The sequence below is a fragment of the Grampus griseus genome (genome assembly GCF_964374135.1).
Source record: "Grampus griseus genome assembly, chromosome: 6".
Taxonomy (NCBI): Eukaryota; Metazoa; Chordata; class Mammalia; order Artiodactyla; family Delphinidae; genus Grampus; species Grampus griseus.
The window spans coordinates 51,262,966-51,278,978 of NC_139000.1; the positions used below are offsets into that span (position 1 = coordinate 51,262,966).

General features: G+C 44.2%; 1 protein-coding gene across 5 annotated transcripts in view; it reads left to right on the forward strand.

Annotated features, from left to right (window-relative positions):
* KANK1 (KN motif and ankyrin repeat domains 1) overlaps window positions 1-15,473 on the forward strand; it is a 191,831-nt gene extending 176,358 nt beyond the window's left edge. For 3 of the 5 annotated variants that reach the window (XM_082656040.1, XM_082656042.1, XM_082656041.1), the window contains 8 exons: window positions 1,071-1,268; window positions 1,922-2,030; window positions 3,207-3,449; window positions 4,853-4,940; window positions 7,950-8,169; window positions 10,772-10,914; window positions 11,550-11,750; window positions 13,826-14,479. In XM_082656040.1, the coding sequence (XP_082512166.1) occupies window positions 1,071-1,268; window positions 1,922-2,030; window positions 3,207-3,449; window positions 4,853-4,940; window positions 7,950-8,169; window positions 10,772-10,914; window positions 11,550-11,750; window positions 13,826-14,101 (1,478 nt within the window). In that variant the 3' untranslated portion in view covers window positions 14,102-14,479. The other 2 variants (XM_082656043.1, XM_082656044.1) reach the window with 2 other exon arrangements.
* The last annotated feature ends 540 nt before the right edge of the window (window positions 15,474-16,013 follow it).

A 16,013-nucleotide genomic window follows, 5' to 3' on the forward strand; every position in this document is an offset into this window, starting at 1 on the left:
GCTCTAGAACGCAGGCTCAGTAGTTGTGGTGCACAGTCTTAGTTGCTCCGCAGCATGTGGAATCTTCCCGGACCAGGGATCGAACCCGTGTCCCTTGCACTGGCAGGTGGATTCTTAACCTCTGTGCCACCAGGGAAGTCCAGTAAACAAATATTAAGTACCTAACATATGTGAAAGCAACCTAGAAGATGTGGTGAGAGAAACAAAGTTGATTAGAACCATGTGGCACCCTCAAAATATTTACAGACAAGAAGGGAGTCTAAGACAATCACGCGAATCAACTACTACATTGTATTATAGATCTTATAAGAGAGTCTGAAAGATGGGCCATGAGAGTTCAGAGAAAGGAGAGTTAATTTCTGGTAGGGAGATGAGGGAAGGCTCGGAAGAGGAAGCGATGGAAAGGTTGGCCATGTGAGGGAGAGTGGGGAAGGAACATCACCAGGTAGAAGAAAATAAGCTAAGGCAGGTGTGCTCTTAGGAGAGTAAGAAACCCCACTTTCTACACTGGGAGGAGTTCCATTTACTGGGGTGCAGTTCGCACCCCAAAAAGGACCACAGGTGTAGTGGGAAATAACCTTGGAGAGGTAAGTTGGTGCCGAGTGGCAGATGGTGTAGAATCTGGCTAAATAGTATGGACTACGTCTCCTGAGTGGTGGGGAGCTTTTTAGGTTCCGTTTTAGCTGGAGTTAGGATGGGATTTGAGCTGAGTGGGAGTTCTACTCTGCAGCAGTGCGGGAGAGGGGGAAATGTGAAGGAAAGGGGACAGTCAGGATGCTACACTGGTGGCCCAGGCCAAAGTTAGGTGGTAGCACCAGAACAGAGAGAAGAGTGGCACTGTGGAGTTGGACCGATCCAGATGTGGTCATAAAGGGAAGGGATCACGGTCAAGAAGGCCTTGGGGGTTTGATTTTGGATGGCTTGGCTATTAATGCCAATTATGCAAAAAGAAAACACCAGAAAAGCACTTGAGAAAAGGATGAGTTGCAAGAATTTTTTTTTTATACCATTTAGCCCATTTTATTTGGTCCTAGCGTCACACACTTCTACAACCTTCTCCTTCCTGACAGGCAGTAATTTGGAATACACCTGTAAGTGTGGAAGTCTTCAATCAGGAGGGCCATTAAACTCCCAGACATCCCGGCATGAGCAAGAGGTGGGGACCACAGAAGGGAAGCCCATCAGCAGCCAGGATACCTTCCCCACTCAGGAAAGCACGCTGTCTCCAGTGAACCTGACAGACGACCAGATAGCCGCTGGCCTCTATGGTAACTTTCCTCACTTACGGCCCCTCTCGGCATCAGGGTTCTAGGACCAGAGTTGTCAGCATTCCAATCTAATGCCAGTGTGCCTTATAAATTGACCTGGAAGAATGATTACACAGTTGTTAGGAAGGTAGGCCTAGATTATCTTTAAGATTATCAAAGAAAGCCATGCAGTCCCCTTAAGAAAACTCATCTGATGTTGCAAATTACAAAATATTTTAAACAGCATTTCACTCTTTCATAGTTTGGCAGGTATAGATTTTTTTCCAGGTTATCTCAACTGAAAAAAAACCCACTAATAATCCCTATCTTAGTGCCTGGATGGTTTCTGAGGATCAAGTGAGACGTGACATCACTTTGTAAACAGTAAAGCCTGATACAGATGCTAGTTGTCACTGCTTTTGTTATGTCTGGAAGGACGAATGGTTTTTTTTTTTTCCCATTTAAAGAACATTATTAATGGAACTTTGAAGTATTTTCTTTGCATGCACACAATTTTCCAGTGGATTTTGGGCAAGTTTCTCATGTATACATGCCAAGATCTGTATTAACATGAATAAAAAAATAAATGTACATGAAGAAAGCGTACCTGTTCACTTAACTTGTATGGGTATGAGTTGTATTAATTTTGATCACCATGATTCACTTTTCCACAGTATGTACAAATAATGAAAGTACACTGAAGTCCATCATGAAGAAGAAAGATGCCAACAAAGATTCAAATGGAGCGAAAAAGAATCTTCAGTTTGTTGGCATTAATGGAGGGTAAGGAAAGATGGTGGTACTAGTGTTTATACGCGGTCTGTCTGTTTCCTTTGCCTCCTGCCTACTCAAGTCATATTTAAAGGTGCCTGGTCTGGAATGCTACCACATCTGGGTGACGGAAGATTCCCTCCTCAGAAAGGTGCATTTGGGCTTCTCTTCTCTCTTCTTGCTATCTTTAAGGATATTTCACTCTTGAAAGGATACGTGATGAAGCTGAGTAATTTACATCTTCTCACCTCTGATCTGAAACAAACGGTCTTCAACAAAAGCAACACGCAGCAGGTTCCCTGTTGGACAGCGTGTACTTAACTGTATCAGAACTGAGCAACAACCAGAGACTGAGAACATCACTCCATGGTCCAGGGATAGTCATCCACTCCTTCAGAATGGGTTGTTTTGCTTAGCTCTCCATGTTTACAGACAAAATAGTAGGGCCTTTCACCTGAAGAGTAACCTCGCCATGCCATCAGTTCTTTGCTTTCTAAATAGAACGTGTTTTAGTTGTTTATTCCTTCTCCTTTAATTGGCCCAGATCAATAGTTAAGCCTGTTTGTCCTCCTACAGTTGAATCAAAGCAATTAATCTATTAATCCATTCATGGCCTTGACAAGAAAGCAATAGTGCAGAGTTAGTTGAGATAATATTTATAGTAGTGCGTACCACAAAGATATAACAGTGCTGTCTGTTTTCCAGATCTTTAACGTTTTATTGGGTAATATGGCCCACAGTTTGGAGAGTGTGTACCAGAGAAACTATTGGTAACTTACATAATATGTTCACCTTGGACACTGGGAAAATTAATGGTACAAAATAAGAAGAATGAAAGGGGGAAAGAAAAGGAACAGCAAAGATGAAAACCTACAGACCTGGTTTCCATAAAATGAATTTCCTTTGATTTATATTAAGCCAGAGGTGCTATATATATATATACATATATTTTTTTCTGCAAGTGGTATGTGATACCACTTGGCAACCTAGGTTATTCCTTGTTAAGTGAGAACCCATTCAAAACCACCAGACTTCTAAATAGACCTTACTCCGCACTTCTAAGTACAGGGTCTAAAACCACTGATGAAATTTCTGGAGTCAGTTAGCAGGTTTCCCTTCATAAACATTTCTGTCACTGGGTCTTTATGGGCACACCTTGCATCTCCTGAACTCCCAATTGCCACCTAGGTATGAAACCACTTCAAGTGATGATTCCAGCTCAGATGAAAGCTCTTCTTCCGAGTCAGATGACGAGTGTGATGTCCCCGAGTATCCTCCTGAGGAAGTGGAGGACGAAGAGGAGGACCAAGACACTCGGGGGATGGCAGAAGGCCACCACGCAGTTAATGTGGAAGGTCTCACGTCCAGCAGGGTGGAAGATGAAATGCAGGTTCCAGAATGTGAACCTGAGAAGGTGGAAATCAGAGAGAGGTGTGGTACACTCCCCCCCTCCCCTCACCCTTCCCATGTTTGATGTACTTTGGCAGTAGGATTGGCCGATGAGGAGACTGTGCAGTTGAATCTATGAGTTTGGTCTTTCCACTCGCCAAAGGAGGGCTGAACTTTACCTGTGCCTCAGAGGTGTGTACCTCTTGTCATGATGCTAATAAATACAAGTGCAAAAATGATAACTGCTAGATCTCTTATAGTAGCAGAGAGAAGGGCTTGATATCTGTTCACCTTTGTTTCTTAAACTATTTGCTATCTACTATTACATGTGGAGTCACCATCCGCATAATTGTTAAGCACCACTAAAGCTTCCATTGTTTGAACAACCCACCTTATACTTAAAGATATATTAGAATTTTTTGTAACCAACACATTTCACATTTTTAAGTTTCAGATTTTATCATTAGCCATTTATCCTCATACAGGTGTCAGTACTGTTATTACAGGATCACTGTGTGTGAGAGGAACAGTTTTTGGCCTCAACCAAAGATCACATTTACCATAAAGATGATGTAATCAGTCACATGCCCATATTTTGTTGCTCATTGAGTGATTGGGAACACCACAAGAATGAGTTTGGGAATGTCGTAAACAGCAGCTGAAATATCAAATAAACACTCTGGTTGGCTGAAACACGTACCCAAAAGTGTAGACAATTTTAAAGACTTAGCAAATATGGAATTGATGCTTATAAAACAGGAGAGAGTAGAACAGTTGGAAATTTCCATATGGTTTTTCACCATGTGAAGTGTAACTAGAACATTTCAGAAAACTTATCTTTAATTTGGCAAATGAATGTTTAACTGCGTTAACACAAGGTAAGTGTCTTTAGTTTATATTTCCAAGTATTTTCAAATGGCTCAATAACTTGACATCTGTTGGTTTTTTCTGAACAGCTTTATTGAGGTATAATTTATATACCATATGGCATCTGACTTTTAAGTTTATATTTTCATGTGGGTTAAACAAACACTTCCTGAGTCACCAAATGTGATTTCAGATGTGTGGTCCACTGGTCAGCATAATGGGTAGGTGGTAATTCAGACCTCTTCAACCCCTCAAGAGTAAAAATATTTTTAAGAATTTGAACAAAAGGAGCAATAAATATCTAAGTGTTATTCCATAATGTCACACAGGCCAGAGTGGCGAAGCCGAAAGCTACCCTCATGAAAAGATCCGAGCTCTGGCTAGAGGCCTTGGCTCTGTGTGGTAACGTCAGTCCTCGGACGCCTAGACTCCACCAGGCAAGCAGTAGCGGCACCACAACCTGCCAGGGTTGACTTGGGGCCTCCGGTCTTGTAAAGGGTTATAGAGTTTCAGGTAAAAATGCCTTTCCTTTTGTGGCCAGTCATGAGCTCTCTTTCTTTTATTTTTTCCCCTTTTAGATATGAACTAAGTGAAAAGATGTTGTCTGCATGCAACTTACTGAAAAATAACATAAATGACCCCAAAGCTTTGACCAGCAAGGATATGGTGAGTCTGACCTACAGACACTGTCCCCAGTCTGTACAAAGTGCCTGAGTGGACACCACAGATGAGGCCTCTCTAGCCTGCCCCTGAGCTGTTGTTGCCTGCACGCTTTTCCCCCAGACTATTCCTAGTGTGTGTGGGCAGAGTGAATATCCCGCTGCCCTGCTCACCAGACCACCCTGTGAACGTTTCCCTCAGGCCTGATTTCAGATCTCCTTTCTCCACCCTGTACTTTGCTTGGGAGCTGAGCATCTGCGAGGCATATAGTTGCACATGGAAAGGTGGGCTAATTTCAGTCATTCGTCACCTTTCTGCCTGTTCTGTTGCTTACAGAACTTGTGATCTAGGGAGCAGAATCCCAGAATTTTTTAAGTTAGCCTTTGTTTTTAAGAGAAACCTATCTGGACCGAGGTCAGCATTCCTTTCAGTTATGAAACTGCATATTATGTTCTGATGTGGAATGCAGGCAGTCACTATTTTTAAACCTAGAAATAACTGCACTTATCTTCTCGCAGCTTGAGATTCAGAAGCAAAGAGGTTGGTGGTTGCCTTAGGGAGCACGAATAGCATAACATAGGACAGATAAATGTATCCGTGGCAATGGTGAATCTGATATCCTTTACAAGTGTTGCTCTCCCATGCATTGGTGACATTTAGACGTGTGGCTTCTTTCATAGGTTAGACCAGCCTTCTGGTTGACAGCTCTATTCAGTGCATTGAGAAAGTGTAGCATCTCATGTTATTTTAGATAGTAATGTGCATTTGAATCTTTGCATATTAGCAGTAGATTTAATATGAAAGTTTTATGCTAAATAACTTAAGTCCGCAGCCGGTGAGAAAGTTGTTTCATAGGTCTCACGGGTTTATAGAATTATGAAACCAAAATGTTAAGCCTAGAAGGGATTTATGGAATTATCGAACGCTGGAAAGGCAAATAGTCTTCCTCATACAACAAACACAATCTGAAGAAGAATTGGTGATGGCCGGCACAGGCTTGAGAAGCACATGGGTGCGTGTGTCTACGAGGCCACTCTGTTCTGGTCCATCCTGCTTTAACTGAGGCCCTAAAGATTACGAGTCTTGCCTGGAGTGTCAACTGCTAGTTAATGCTGGGACTAGATTATACATATCTTAAGTACTGGTCCATGTTTTGTTTATCCCAGCTAAAGCATATTACCTTATTATATGGCATCTTTTTTTTTTAAATTATGGTATCTTCTCCTATTTGTTTATATTGCTATAGAAACTTAAATTTATCATCAGAGCCAGCTGAATCTTGACATTCAAATACTGTGCTGAAAAAGGAGCATGGCAATGATGTTTATAGAAGGAAATACTAGACGAAGTCCCTGGCCTGGCCATGGATCTACATGTTGAACTCCATCAGTATAGACTAAGTGCCTGTCTATGCCTTGGTCACAAATAGTAAAACCAGGAAAAGTCACTGCAGTGTTAATGTTTCCTACTAGGTTTAACCTGAACTTAAAACTGGTGCTTTCAGACCCCAGATTTTATAGCTTTAATACACTTTTTCTTTCACCCGCCCCAAAATACTAGGTTATGTGGTCCTCAGGGAGGACTTTACATTTTTGTAGCCCCAATTGTCAAGCATTTTGTCGGGCATATACTCCAGGATTGCTACATTTTTTTTTGTTGATTGGATATTCATTCAGTAAAGAAGTGTTTAAAGTGCTGTGCTGTGAAAAGTCTTGGACATGTGAATGATCACAATGCCAGGGCCACGTAACCATGTCAGGACACTGAATATGTAGCTGTAACTGAGTTCGACACCCAGACGCCATAATTTCCCTTTCTTCTGTGTGAGGCATCCAAAAAATGAAATCTGAATATGTGAAAGAGTGAGCAGAAGAAAAGAAAAATTAAGTGAATTATTTCCTGGCCAGGACCTTTTTCCTCCAGTGACCCAAACTATGATTGAATTGGATACACCTGAATAATTAGTAGCAGGAAGATAAAGAGATGGGTGTGTTCTGTAATCCCAGTTCCACCTTTTCTATAGAAAGAAGACTACATGGGTTCTGGTGCTTTTGACATAAACTTTCCATCTTTCTTGATTTATTTTTAAACTTTTAAAGAACAAGCAAAGCACAAATGAATGATAAACTCATATGAAAGAGGGCCCATGAAAAAAGCATTGTGGTTTTCCCCATCTCCAGCACTGGCTCTGCCCAGTCTACATTGAACTTCATGTCCAAGTTTGACTTGATTATCCGTGAAACAAATGCCACGTTCATGTGTCTACAGCCTAAGGGAAAGCAAGTGGGGCTGATGACCAGATACAGATGCTCCTAATGGGAAAAAGTAATTTGTTTCAGACTTGCTTTTTATTCCCTTTCTGTGGTTGAACATTTGTATTTGGGATGGAGTAGGAATTGGGTTGCCTGCACGGTTATGGTCTCCCAGCCTAGTGCTGTGGAGATGCTGAAGGAGTTGAAGTTGGTCTGGACAGGAAGGAGGCAGCATAATTGTGTTAAATAATTTCTCCTGTCCTGATTACTATGAAAATCATTTGCAAGGCCAGCGTACCTACATAATATTAATAGTTCAATAATAAATGGAGCCTGGCCTAAGTGGTTTACATGTGTTGCCTCATTTGTCCTCATCACAAACACTGTGAAGGAAAGGTATTTTTACTATCCCCATTTTGCAGATGAGGAAACTGAGGCACAGAATAAGTATCTTCCCCAGCATCGAACAGCTCGTCAGTAGCAGAGTCAGAATTTGAGCCTTGGTGGTATAATTCTTGCACAGTGCTATAGGCCTGTTTTATAGAAGTTACAATATGTGTGTGTGTTAAAATCGGGAAGGATACTTCAGTTTGGAATTTGAGGCTTCTCTGAGAGCTCTGGGTTTCATTAGTTGTTTTTTGAGAGCAAATTCTATTTGCACACACTTTGACTATAAAAGGCCTGGTTTCTTAGGCTTTCAGCTAGGTCTCAGAAATGTCTATAAATAGAAGAACTAATGGCCGATGGCGCGGTGTTTTGGCAGCGGTTCTGTCTGAACACTCTCCAGCACGAGTGGTTCCGTGTGTCCAGTCAGAAGTCAGCCATCCCAGCCATGGTGGGGGACTACATAGCCGCTTTTGAGGCCATCTCCCCAGACGTCCTGCGTCACATCATCAACATGGCAGACGGGAACGGCAACACCGCCCTCCATTACAGTGTGTCCCACTCCAACTTCGAGATTGTGAAGCTGCTCTTGGACGCTGGTACGTTGGTAGTCCCTGTCTCTTCTCTGACAGACTCGGGCTGTGACTCATTTAGAAGGCGCTGGTTGATCCAGCTGATCCCCAGTTCTGTGACCATCCTAAAAAGCCTTTTCATTGCTTTCCCCTGTGATGTGGCAAGAATCGTTCTTGAGTCATTCATGGGAGGCTTGAGGTTTAAACAAAACGGGGTGACACAGACTCCAGATCTGTTTTGAAAGGAGGTGTTGAGGGTGTTCTTGCTGCAGTTTAGCTGTGTTCAGATGAGTTGTATCCCTGGTAACACACATGACTCATGTTCCTGCCTGAGCTGAATCATGCAGGCTTGGTGGGTTCACTGTCAAGAGGCAGAATGCTGCGCCTGGGGCCAGAGTCAAAGCTTTAGTGTTTGTGAGCTGCTCTCTTTGTCCTTGTTCCATGCCCCGCTCCAGCCGCCTTGCAGAGCTGTGCAGTTAGTCAAGATGGGGGCCAAGCAAAGCCACTGTAACAGATTGTGGTAGAATCAACACCATTCCCGCCAAAATACACCCTGTTCCTGGGGAATCAGCATAGAGAAAAGAAAATGCTGTTCTTACATCTGAACCATAGTAACGAGAGCAGTGAAAATTTTTGTCTGTAATTGGAATTTGCCATTCCAGAATATAGCCAGTGGATGTATTAAACATGGAGTGAGGCGGTGGCACATAGAAGGGTCCCCTTGCGACATAGTGAGCTTTCAACTTTTTGTTCAAATGGAACAGCCCTGTGATACATTGAGTCTCTAAATCACTTTTATTTATTTTTGAAATACATATTTTTACTTCTAGTATAACTGATACAGAATTCACAGTACCTCAGTCTAATTAATGAGAACACAATGTGAACATCTGATTTAGAATATGCAATACAATTGTCCAATTTTCCCATTCTGCTTCTTGACCCAACTGTCCAATTTTTTTCTACTCTGTTTTGGAGATGTTGGATTAAGGCACAGAAGAAACCAAACAGATTTATCTTTTTTTTCTCTTCTAAGTTTGCTTGTCCCCAGTTTAGGGGCCATGTTAGGATAAAACTGTTTCCAGCTTAAAGGAAGGAATTCCAAGCCTCCTTCCTTTCAGACTTGCCAGACTATAAACAGAGCTGGTGATACTGTCAGCCAGAGTTACTGTTTAAACAGAGAAGTGGATGATATCCAGGAAAGCTAAGAACAAGATTTCAGGATTGCCCCTGAAAGTAACACTTTAATCCACCCTTAGAAAATTTGCATGGACAAGATATTTTGGTAAATTAAACTATTTTAATTCCATTGTTGGATGGCTTTGGTTAATCACTTTTCTGGATTTACTTCACTTTTTACTGCTCACCATTATAGACTGAGATTGTGGCTTCGTAAAGCATGTTTGTGAATCTAGGATACTAGCAGCAACAGAGAAGAGGCGAACACCAAAGAAACTGAGGAGCCTCAAAGACCATGTCTGCTCACCTGCTTTTCCATCAGACAACCTTTTTCTTTTCTTTTTCCTTTTCTACGTTAAAATATACGCACTACTGTTGGGCTTCCCTGGTCGCGCAGTGGTTGAGAGTCCGCCTGCCAATGCAGGGGACACGGGTTCGTGACCCAGTCTGGGAGGATCCCACATGCCGCGGAGCGGCTGGGCCTGTGAGCCATGGCCGCTGAGCCTGCGCGTCCGGAGCCTGTGCTCTGCAACGGGAGAGGCCACAACAGTGAGAGGCCCGCGTACCGCAAAAAAAGAAAAAAAAAAAAAGCACTACTGTAAATGCCCTTATGTCCCTAGTGTGCTGTTGTTTTTAGAACTCAAGAACGTTTTCACGGTACCTTCTCTTCTCACTCCCAGTGATGGAAACACCCTAAGCATTTTCATTATATCTGGTCACACATAAAAAGCTTCTTTCCATTCCTTTCATTTTATTAGAAAGTGCTGAAGGAATTTTAAAAGGCCTGGAGGATAATTTAGGCCCTGAAGACTCCTTAAGAATTATAGGACTAGAAAAGGTCTGGGTTATTGGATCTGGGAGTCCCTGACAGTCTCTAAGGGACTTAACTGCAGTTGCTGTCAGACCACGATTCCTAGAGCTGGGTGTCATGTGATTGGAATTCTGCTTCCAAGGGCCCCAAACGAGTCAGAGCAGCAAACTCAGGGTCTCAGAGTGAACAGAGGTTTATGAGTGGGGAATGCCATATTCAGTGTTCCCTATGTGAGCGTTTACAAATCCTTCTGTCCCTTGTAGCTCTCACCGCCTTCTTCACTCCAAAATGGTGATTTTCTAGACTCAGATTAGTATCTAGATCCCACGTTATTGTTTATTCTTCAAAGCAACCATTACTTAGAACAGCCTCCTAGACCTCCAGGCTGTTGCAGTTCAACCACCAGTTGCAAACAAAAGGTGCTGTGAGAGCTTGCTGTCATTTGTCATGAAATAGAAAAAAATTTTTTTCTTTGGTTTGGTATGAAACACCTCTCACATTTCCTTCTGAGTCACTCCGGGACTTTGACTACCTAAGGCCATTTCACTGGGCTTTTCTAAACTCCATACCTTTAGTTCATGGGGGCAACTGACGCTTTTAGGAGATGGCTCCTCCCTAAAGAGACTCGTGTCTTTGCAGATGTATGTAACGTGGATCACCAGAACAAGGCGGGGTATACCCCCATCATGCTGGCAGCCCTTGCCGCTGTGGAAGCAGAGAAGGACATGCGAGTTGTGGAGGAACTCTTTGCCTGTGGGGACGTGAACGCCAAAGCCAGCCAGGTGAATGCGCTTGCTTCAGGGTTTGTGCTGGCTGATGCAGCTCTGACCTGCCCGGGTGCCCCTGCCGTGCTCTCGCCACTCAGCACAGCCCATGCGGCTGCCCGGTGGTCCTTATGACCAAATACACCGAGGAAACACTGGCTTAACTTCACATTGGAAACTTCTCCCTCCATTACCTTGCGTTCTCTCTGGAGTAGTATGCATGTGGACCATGGGTCAGCCTGCCAGTAAGTGACTAGGGATCCCCACCATGTACCTAGTGACCACTGTTTCCTGACTGTCTCCATGTTATAGCATCTTCATGCCCAGCACAGAGCGCCTCTCATCCAGATGTGTTCACAGTTGCCTTGTGACCATCTTCTGCACTTTCCAGCTCCTAGCTGTCATAAGACAGATCCTCCAAGCTAAAGGGAAAAATTAACTCATTACTTTATGGTCTTACTTATTAGCTCATAGCTCACGAGAAACTAGTTTTTCCAATGCCTTTCCACCACTGGGCCCCAAGTAATTCCATGTCCATGTTTTCCCCTTTCATCACTCTCCCTCCTCCCCTTCCCCCGGCACAGCCCCACTGCAGGTCACATGCTGCCAGCCCAGCATGTGCTTCTGAAGTCCGCTGTCATTTCTTCCCACAGGCAGGACAAACAGCCCTCATGCTGGCCGTCAGTCATGGGCGGATAGACATGGTGAAGGGCCTGCTGGCCTGTGGGGCTGACGTCAACATTCAGGACGACGAGGGCTCCACCGCCCTGATGTGTGCCAGCGAGCACGGGCACGTGGAGATCGTCAAGCTGCTGCTGGCCCAGCCAGGCTGCAATGGCCACCTGGAGGACAATGTAAGCTGTCTCCAGTGGTCCTGCAGGCCCCTGGCCTGGACACAGTTGCGGGGGGTGGGGGTGGGGTTCTGTGAGTGTTGCTTGACCAGGGGAGAGAACAAATCCTCCTTTATTCTCCTCAGGGATTTGCGTTGCCATCCAGGCCACTTCCCTTCACAGCCCAGCGTGGTAGCGTTTACTGTTTGCAAACTAATACTCCCATTAACTAAATGCAAAGGCAGAAAGATAAATAGGCCTCACCCCAAACATTTATAAAAGGAAGAAGGTGATGGGCATGTACGAGAACCAGTATACTGAAGTGGAATAAACAGATTTACAATACAGAATCAAATGTTGTAGGCAGTGTAGGCAACTAATGGGTACACTACGAAGAGAGGACCAGGCCCCCGGCCCATTTGGAAACCCTTCACCAGGGCCCATCAGAGTAAATAATTTGTGACATTTTATCAGCTAGGGAATCCGGACCATCTTGGCTTCTTTTCAGCCCATCTTCGCACTCCTCCTTGGGCTGTTCCCATCATCGTCACTCTCATCTCCTTCCTCTCCCCGTTCCCAAGCTGTCCCATTCCCAGATAACCCCTTGACTGGAAAACATTCCAAGGAAACCTGCTGCTCTGGATGTCTCCAGACCAAAGGGGAGGAGTACCGATAGGTCACAGCACAGGAACTAACATTTAGGTGGCGACATGGTTCAAAGGTCCAAAGGTCCCAGAGGTCTGGCAGGGTTGCTTCTGTTTTTGAAAGTTTATCTCTGTGGAGCACAGGTTTGGACCAGAGCTTCCATCAGCCCCAAACACTACTAAAAAGGCTAGAGGGAAAACATCCCCCTTTGCACTAAACTTGAGATCCTCGTGGGCTCACGCCAACAGGAAGAGCAAATCAGTGCAGGTATTTACTGGCAGGAAAGACTGACTGGTTTCTGCAGTTGCAGTGACCTCCCCAGGAGCACGTGAACCGCGGTTGCACCAGATTCCCTTTACTTCCACTGCAGCAGAGGGCCAGTTTCCAACTTCTCTTTCCTTAAGAACAGTCTGTGTTTCGTGTGCCTCGTTTTTGTTTGTTTGCTTTTACTTCTACTCTTAGCAAAGAACAGCTGGTAGATCTAATAATAAGAGGCCATTGCACCACAGTAACTTCCAGAAATCCTGGTTCCCTCTGCCCGTTGTCTACTTCCTTATCCTTAAAGGAATGGGAGGGCATCCAGCTGGCCTCCAGAAGAAAAGTAACTCCCAGAATTCAGAGTGGGACGGAGGACCATAAGGTTCAAACCACACACAAATTGTTTCCAGCTGCTGGTGACCAGAAGGGCATCCTTATTCCAAGACTAGACAGAAAATAAGTTGTGCTGTTTTTTGTCTTTTTATCGTTACTACTTTTGATTGAGGTAGAGTTGATGTCCAGGATGCTGTTTTTGTCTTGATGCATCTTCATATCCATCTAAGTTCCTGCATCTTAATGGAAAGCAAACATTTAACTGAACATTTTTCTTTCCCATATTTAGTGTTTGCCCTCGTATTTCCATAAGATACATTTCTGCAAGGTAGCAGGATGTGGTGCTTACATGTAGATGTGACTCGGAGCATTCTCCAGGGGTGGCTAGGGCTGTAGGATCGGCTCCCTCCGCAAGAGGAAAGTTAAGAGATCCTTGACAGACTGCAGGGTGTCAAAACAGACACCACGCTCCTTGACCGTTCGTTTGTAATTATAAGGGAAAAAAAAACCCCACTAAATTATGTTTCTACCCCCTACCTTCACCTCCTGCCCGCTGCTGGTGGGCAGCCTGCTTTTGTTGAGTCTCCATGGTGTGCAGACCTACACACTAAGTACCACGAGGCAACAACAAAGGCAATAATGGGGTGATTCTTGTCTGAGGGCAGGGTAGGGGGCTGTGCCTCTGTCATCCTTGTATCCTTCAGGGCTAGCACCTAGAGGTCCAGAAAAGTTTCCTAAAAGACTGAACAGATGGCTAGATTGGGGAACCTTATCTAATTGAAAGAGTTTTGTGTTGTTACCCTTTGGGCTACCTGGAAGTTTGAGAAATCCAGCCTAGCTTGCTCTTTTCATCTCCTCTTAAGGATGGCAGCACCGCGCTCTCAATAGCCCTGGAGGCAGGACACAAGGACATCGCCGTTCTGCTGTATGCCCACGTCAACTTCGCGAAAGCCCAGTCTCCGGTCAGTGTTGTGCACTTGGCATTTGTAAACAGGCTAAAAGCCACCAGACTAGTGGGCCCCCTTCCTCGGGGAGTTGACAGGAGATACAGGTTTTATAATGATTCTGAAAATCAAGGTTTTAGTCCAGAACTGAAGAATTCATCAATTTTGCCCCACCCAGAAGGCCAGGAGTGCTAATGGTTAGCACAGCACAGGCTGGATGCCTGCTTGTCCTCACGCCCTCACAGGAAGAGTTTATTCTGGACAGAATTATCCAAATGGCACATCTTGAGCCCATAAATACATATCGCCGTCCTGGCATTTTCCTTAAAGCAGACAGGGAGCTGCAGCCTGTGGTCCCAGAGCTCACTCTGAGAGGGAAGTTGACTTCCCAGGACAACTGGACGTGGCACTGCCAAGCCCGCTGGCCCCAGAGCTGCGCCCGCTAGTGGACTGTGTGCTGTGTTCCAGCTCTCCTCGCTCTGGCTTATAGGTGGTGCTCAGCTGTGGCTGACAGAGTTCCTGTGTCGCAGAGGACACATCTACCTGAGGTCACTAATTAACCCCCAGTTTTTTTCCTTTCCTGGTCTCTAGGGCACCCCTAGGCTTGGAAGGAAGACATCTCCTGGTCCCACCCACCGAGGTTCCTTTGATTGATTATGTGCAAATACCGTCCATTTACATGCCACCACTAAGCTGCTAATTGTTCCTGTTGGGCTGACAGATACTGAATGTATTTTGTGCCTGAGCTCACCAGCAAACAGAACGCATAAAGCCAAGGGCTGAAGGCTGGAGCTGCCACAGTGGAAGCTGAGCCAGCAGGAGATTGCTGGCCAGGCACACACGCCTCCCTTCTGGCCATCTTCCGTCTGTGTAGGGCACACTTGCTGTTGAGTCTCTGCTCCGTTATGTACAGTTGTAGGAAATAGTAACCTGATCTGAGTGGGCAACTTTTGTTCCTTCTCTCCACCCCCTACCAGTGCTGAGAAGTATCAGGTTCTCACTGGAATGGTGTTTTTAAACTTTCCCACAAGTATTTATATTTACCAAACGTGGAACCATTGGAAAGCTCTTTGAAAATTCCATTCCAGGATGGTTTTGTTGATTTTTCTTTTGTCTTTATTATTTTAAAGTAAGGAAGTTGAGATGACTTTGATCATCGGTGAATTGGGCCTGGGCTGGTTTCTGGTTTAAAAATAAAAGTTGAAACTCTCAAAAAGTTTAAAACTTAACAAAAGGAAGTCTTTTCAGTTGGTTTTATCTAGGTCGATGCATTACATGACGTTTTATTTAAAGGGTATCTATATAAAATTGATGCAGTGTTTTCAACTTTTATATTCCATAGTAATTAAAGACCTGAAGAACGACATGTAACATTACCATATTTTTATTAATAATTGCACAACTCTGTATCTAATGATAAAATTTGAATTGTGTTAGAGAAATTGGCTATATATTTGCCTCTAGAGAAGCATAGCATAGTTCTCCACATATTTATGGATTCTTTTATCCCATGCCACATTTGCTTTGGTCTTGTATGTATTTAAATGTTTGAAGTGCCTTAGACTCTTGCCATATTTTCAAAATAAAATTTCATTAAGCTCTTTTGCTTGTCCCTGCTTCATCTCTGACAGCCGTCTGCCCCGGTCCTATTGACTTACAGCAGTGGCAGCAAAAGCTGATGGATGGAGCGCATGGGTAGGGTGAGTGCCCAATCCACTGGTCCAGGGCTCCGACAAGAGGAGACGTCTTCTGAGAGAACTACTCCGTTTCCAGCTCTGCTCATTACTCAGGTTGCACGTCATGAGTCTGAAATTTAAGACCTAATTAGGCAAACAGTTCATCAGACAGGTAACCTCCAAGTTAACTCCTGAGCTAACTCTTCTCAGGTGCAGAAGCACTGGTCCTTGACTCTAATTTGGGGGCAGCTGCTGGGTGACTGGTTGAAACCGGAAGTGATGAGAAAGGAAAGATGAAGCCAGACAGACTTTTTTTTTTAATTAATTTTTATTGGAGTATAGTTGCTTTATAGTATTGTGTTAGTTTCTGCTGTACAGCAAAGTGAATCAGTTATATGTATACAGATATCCCCTCTTTTTTAGATTTCCTT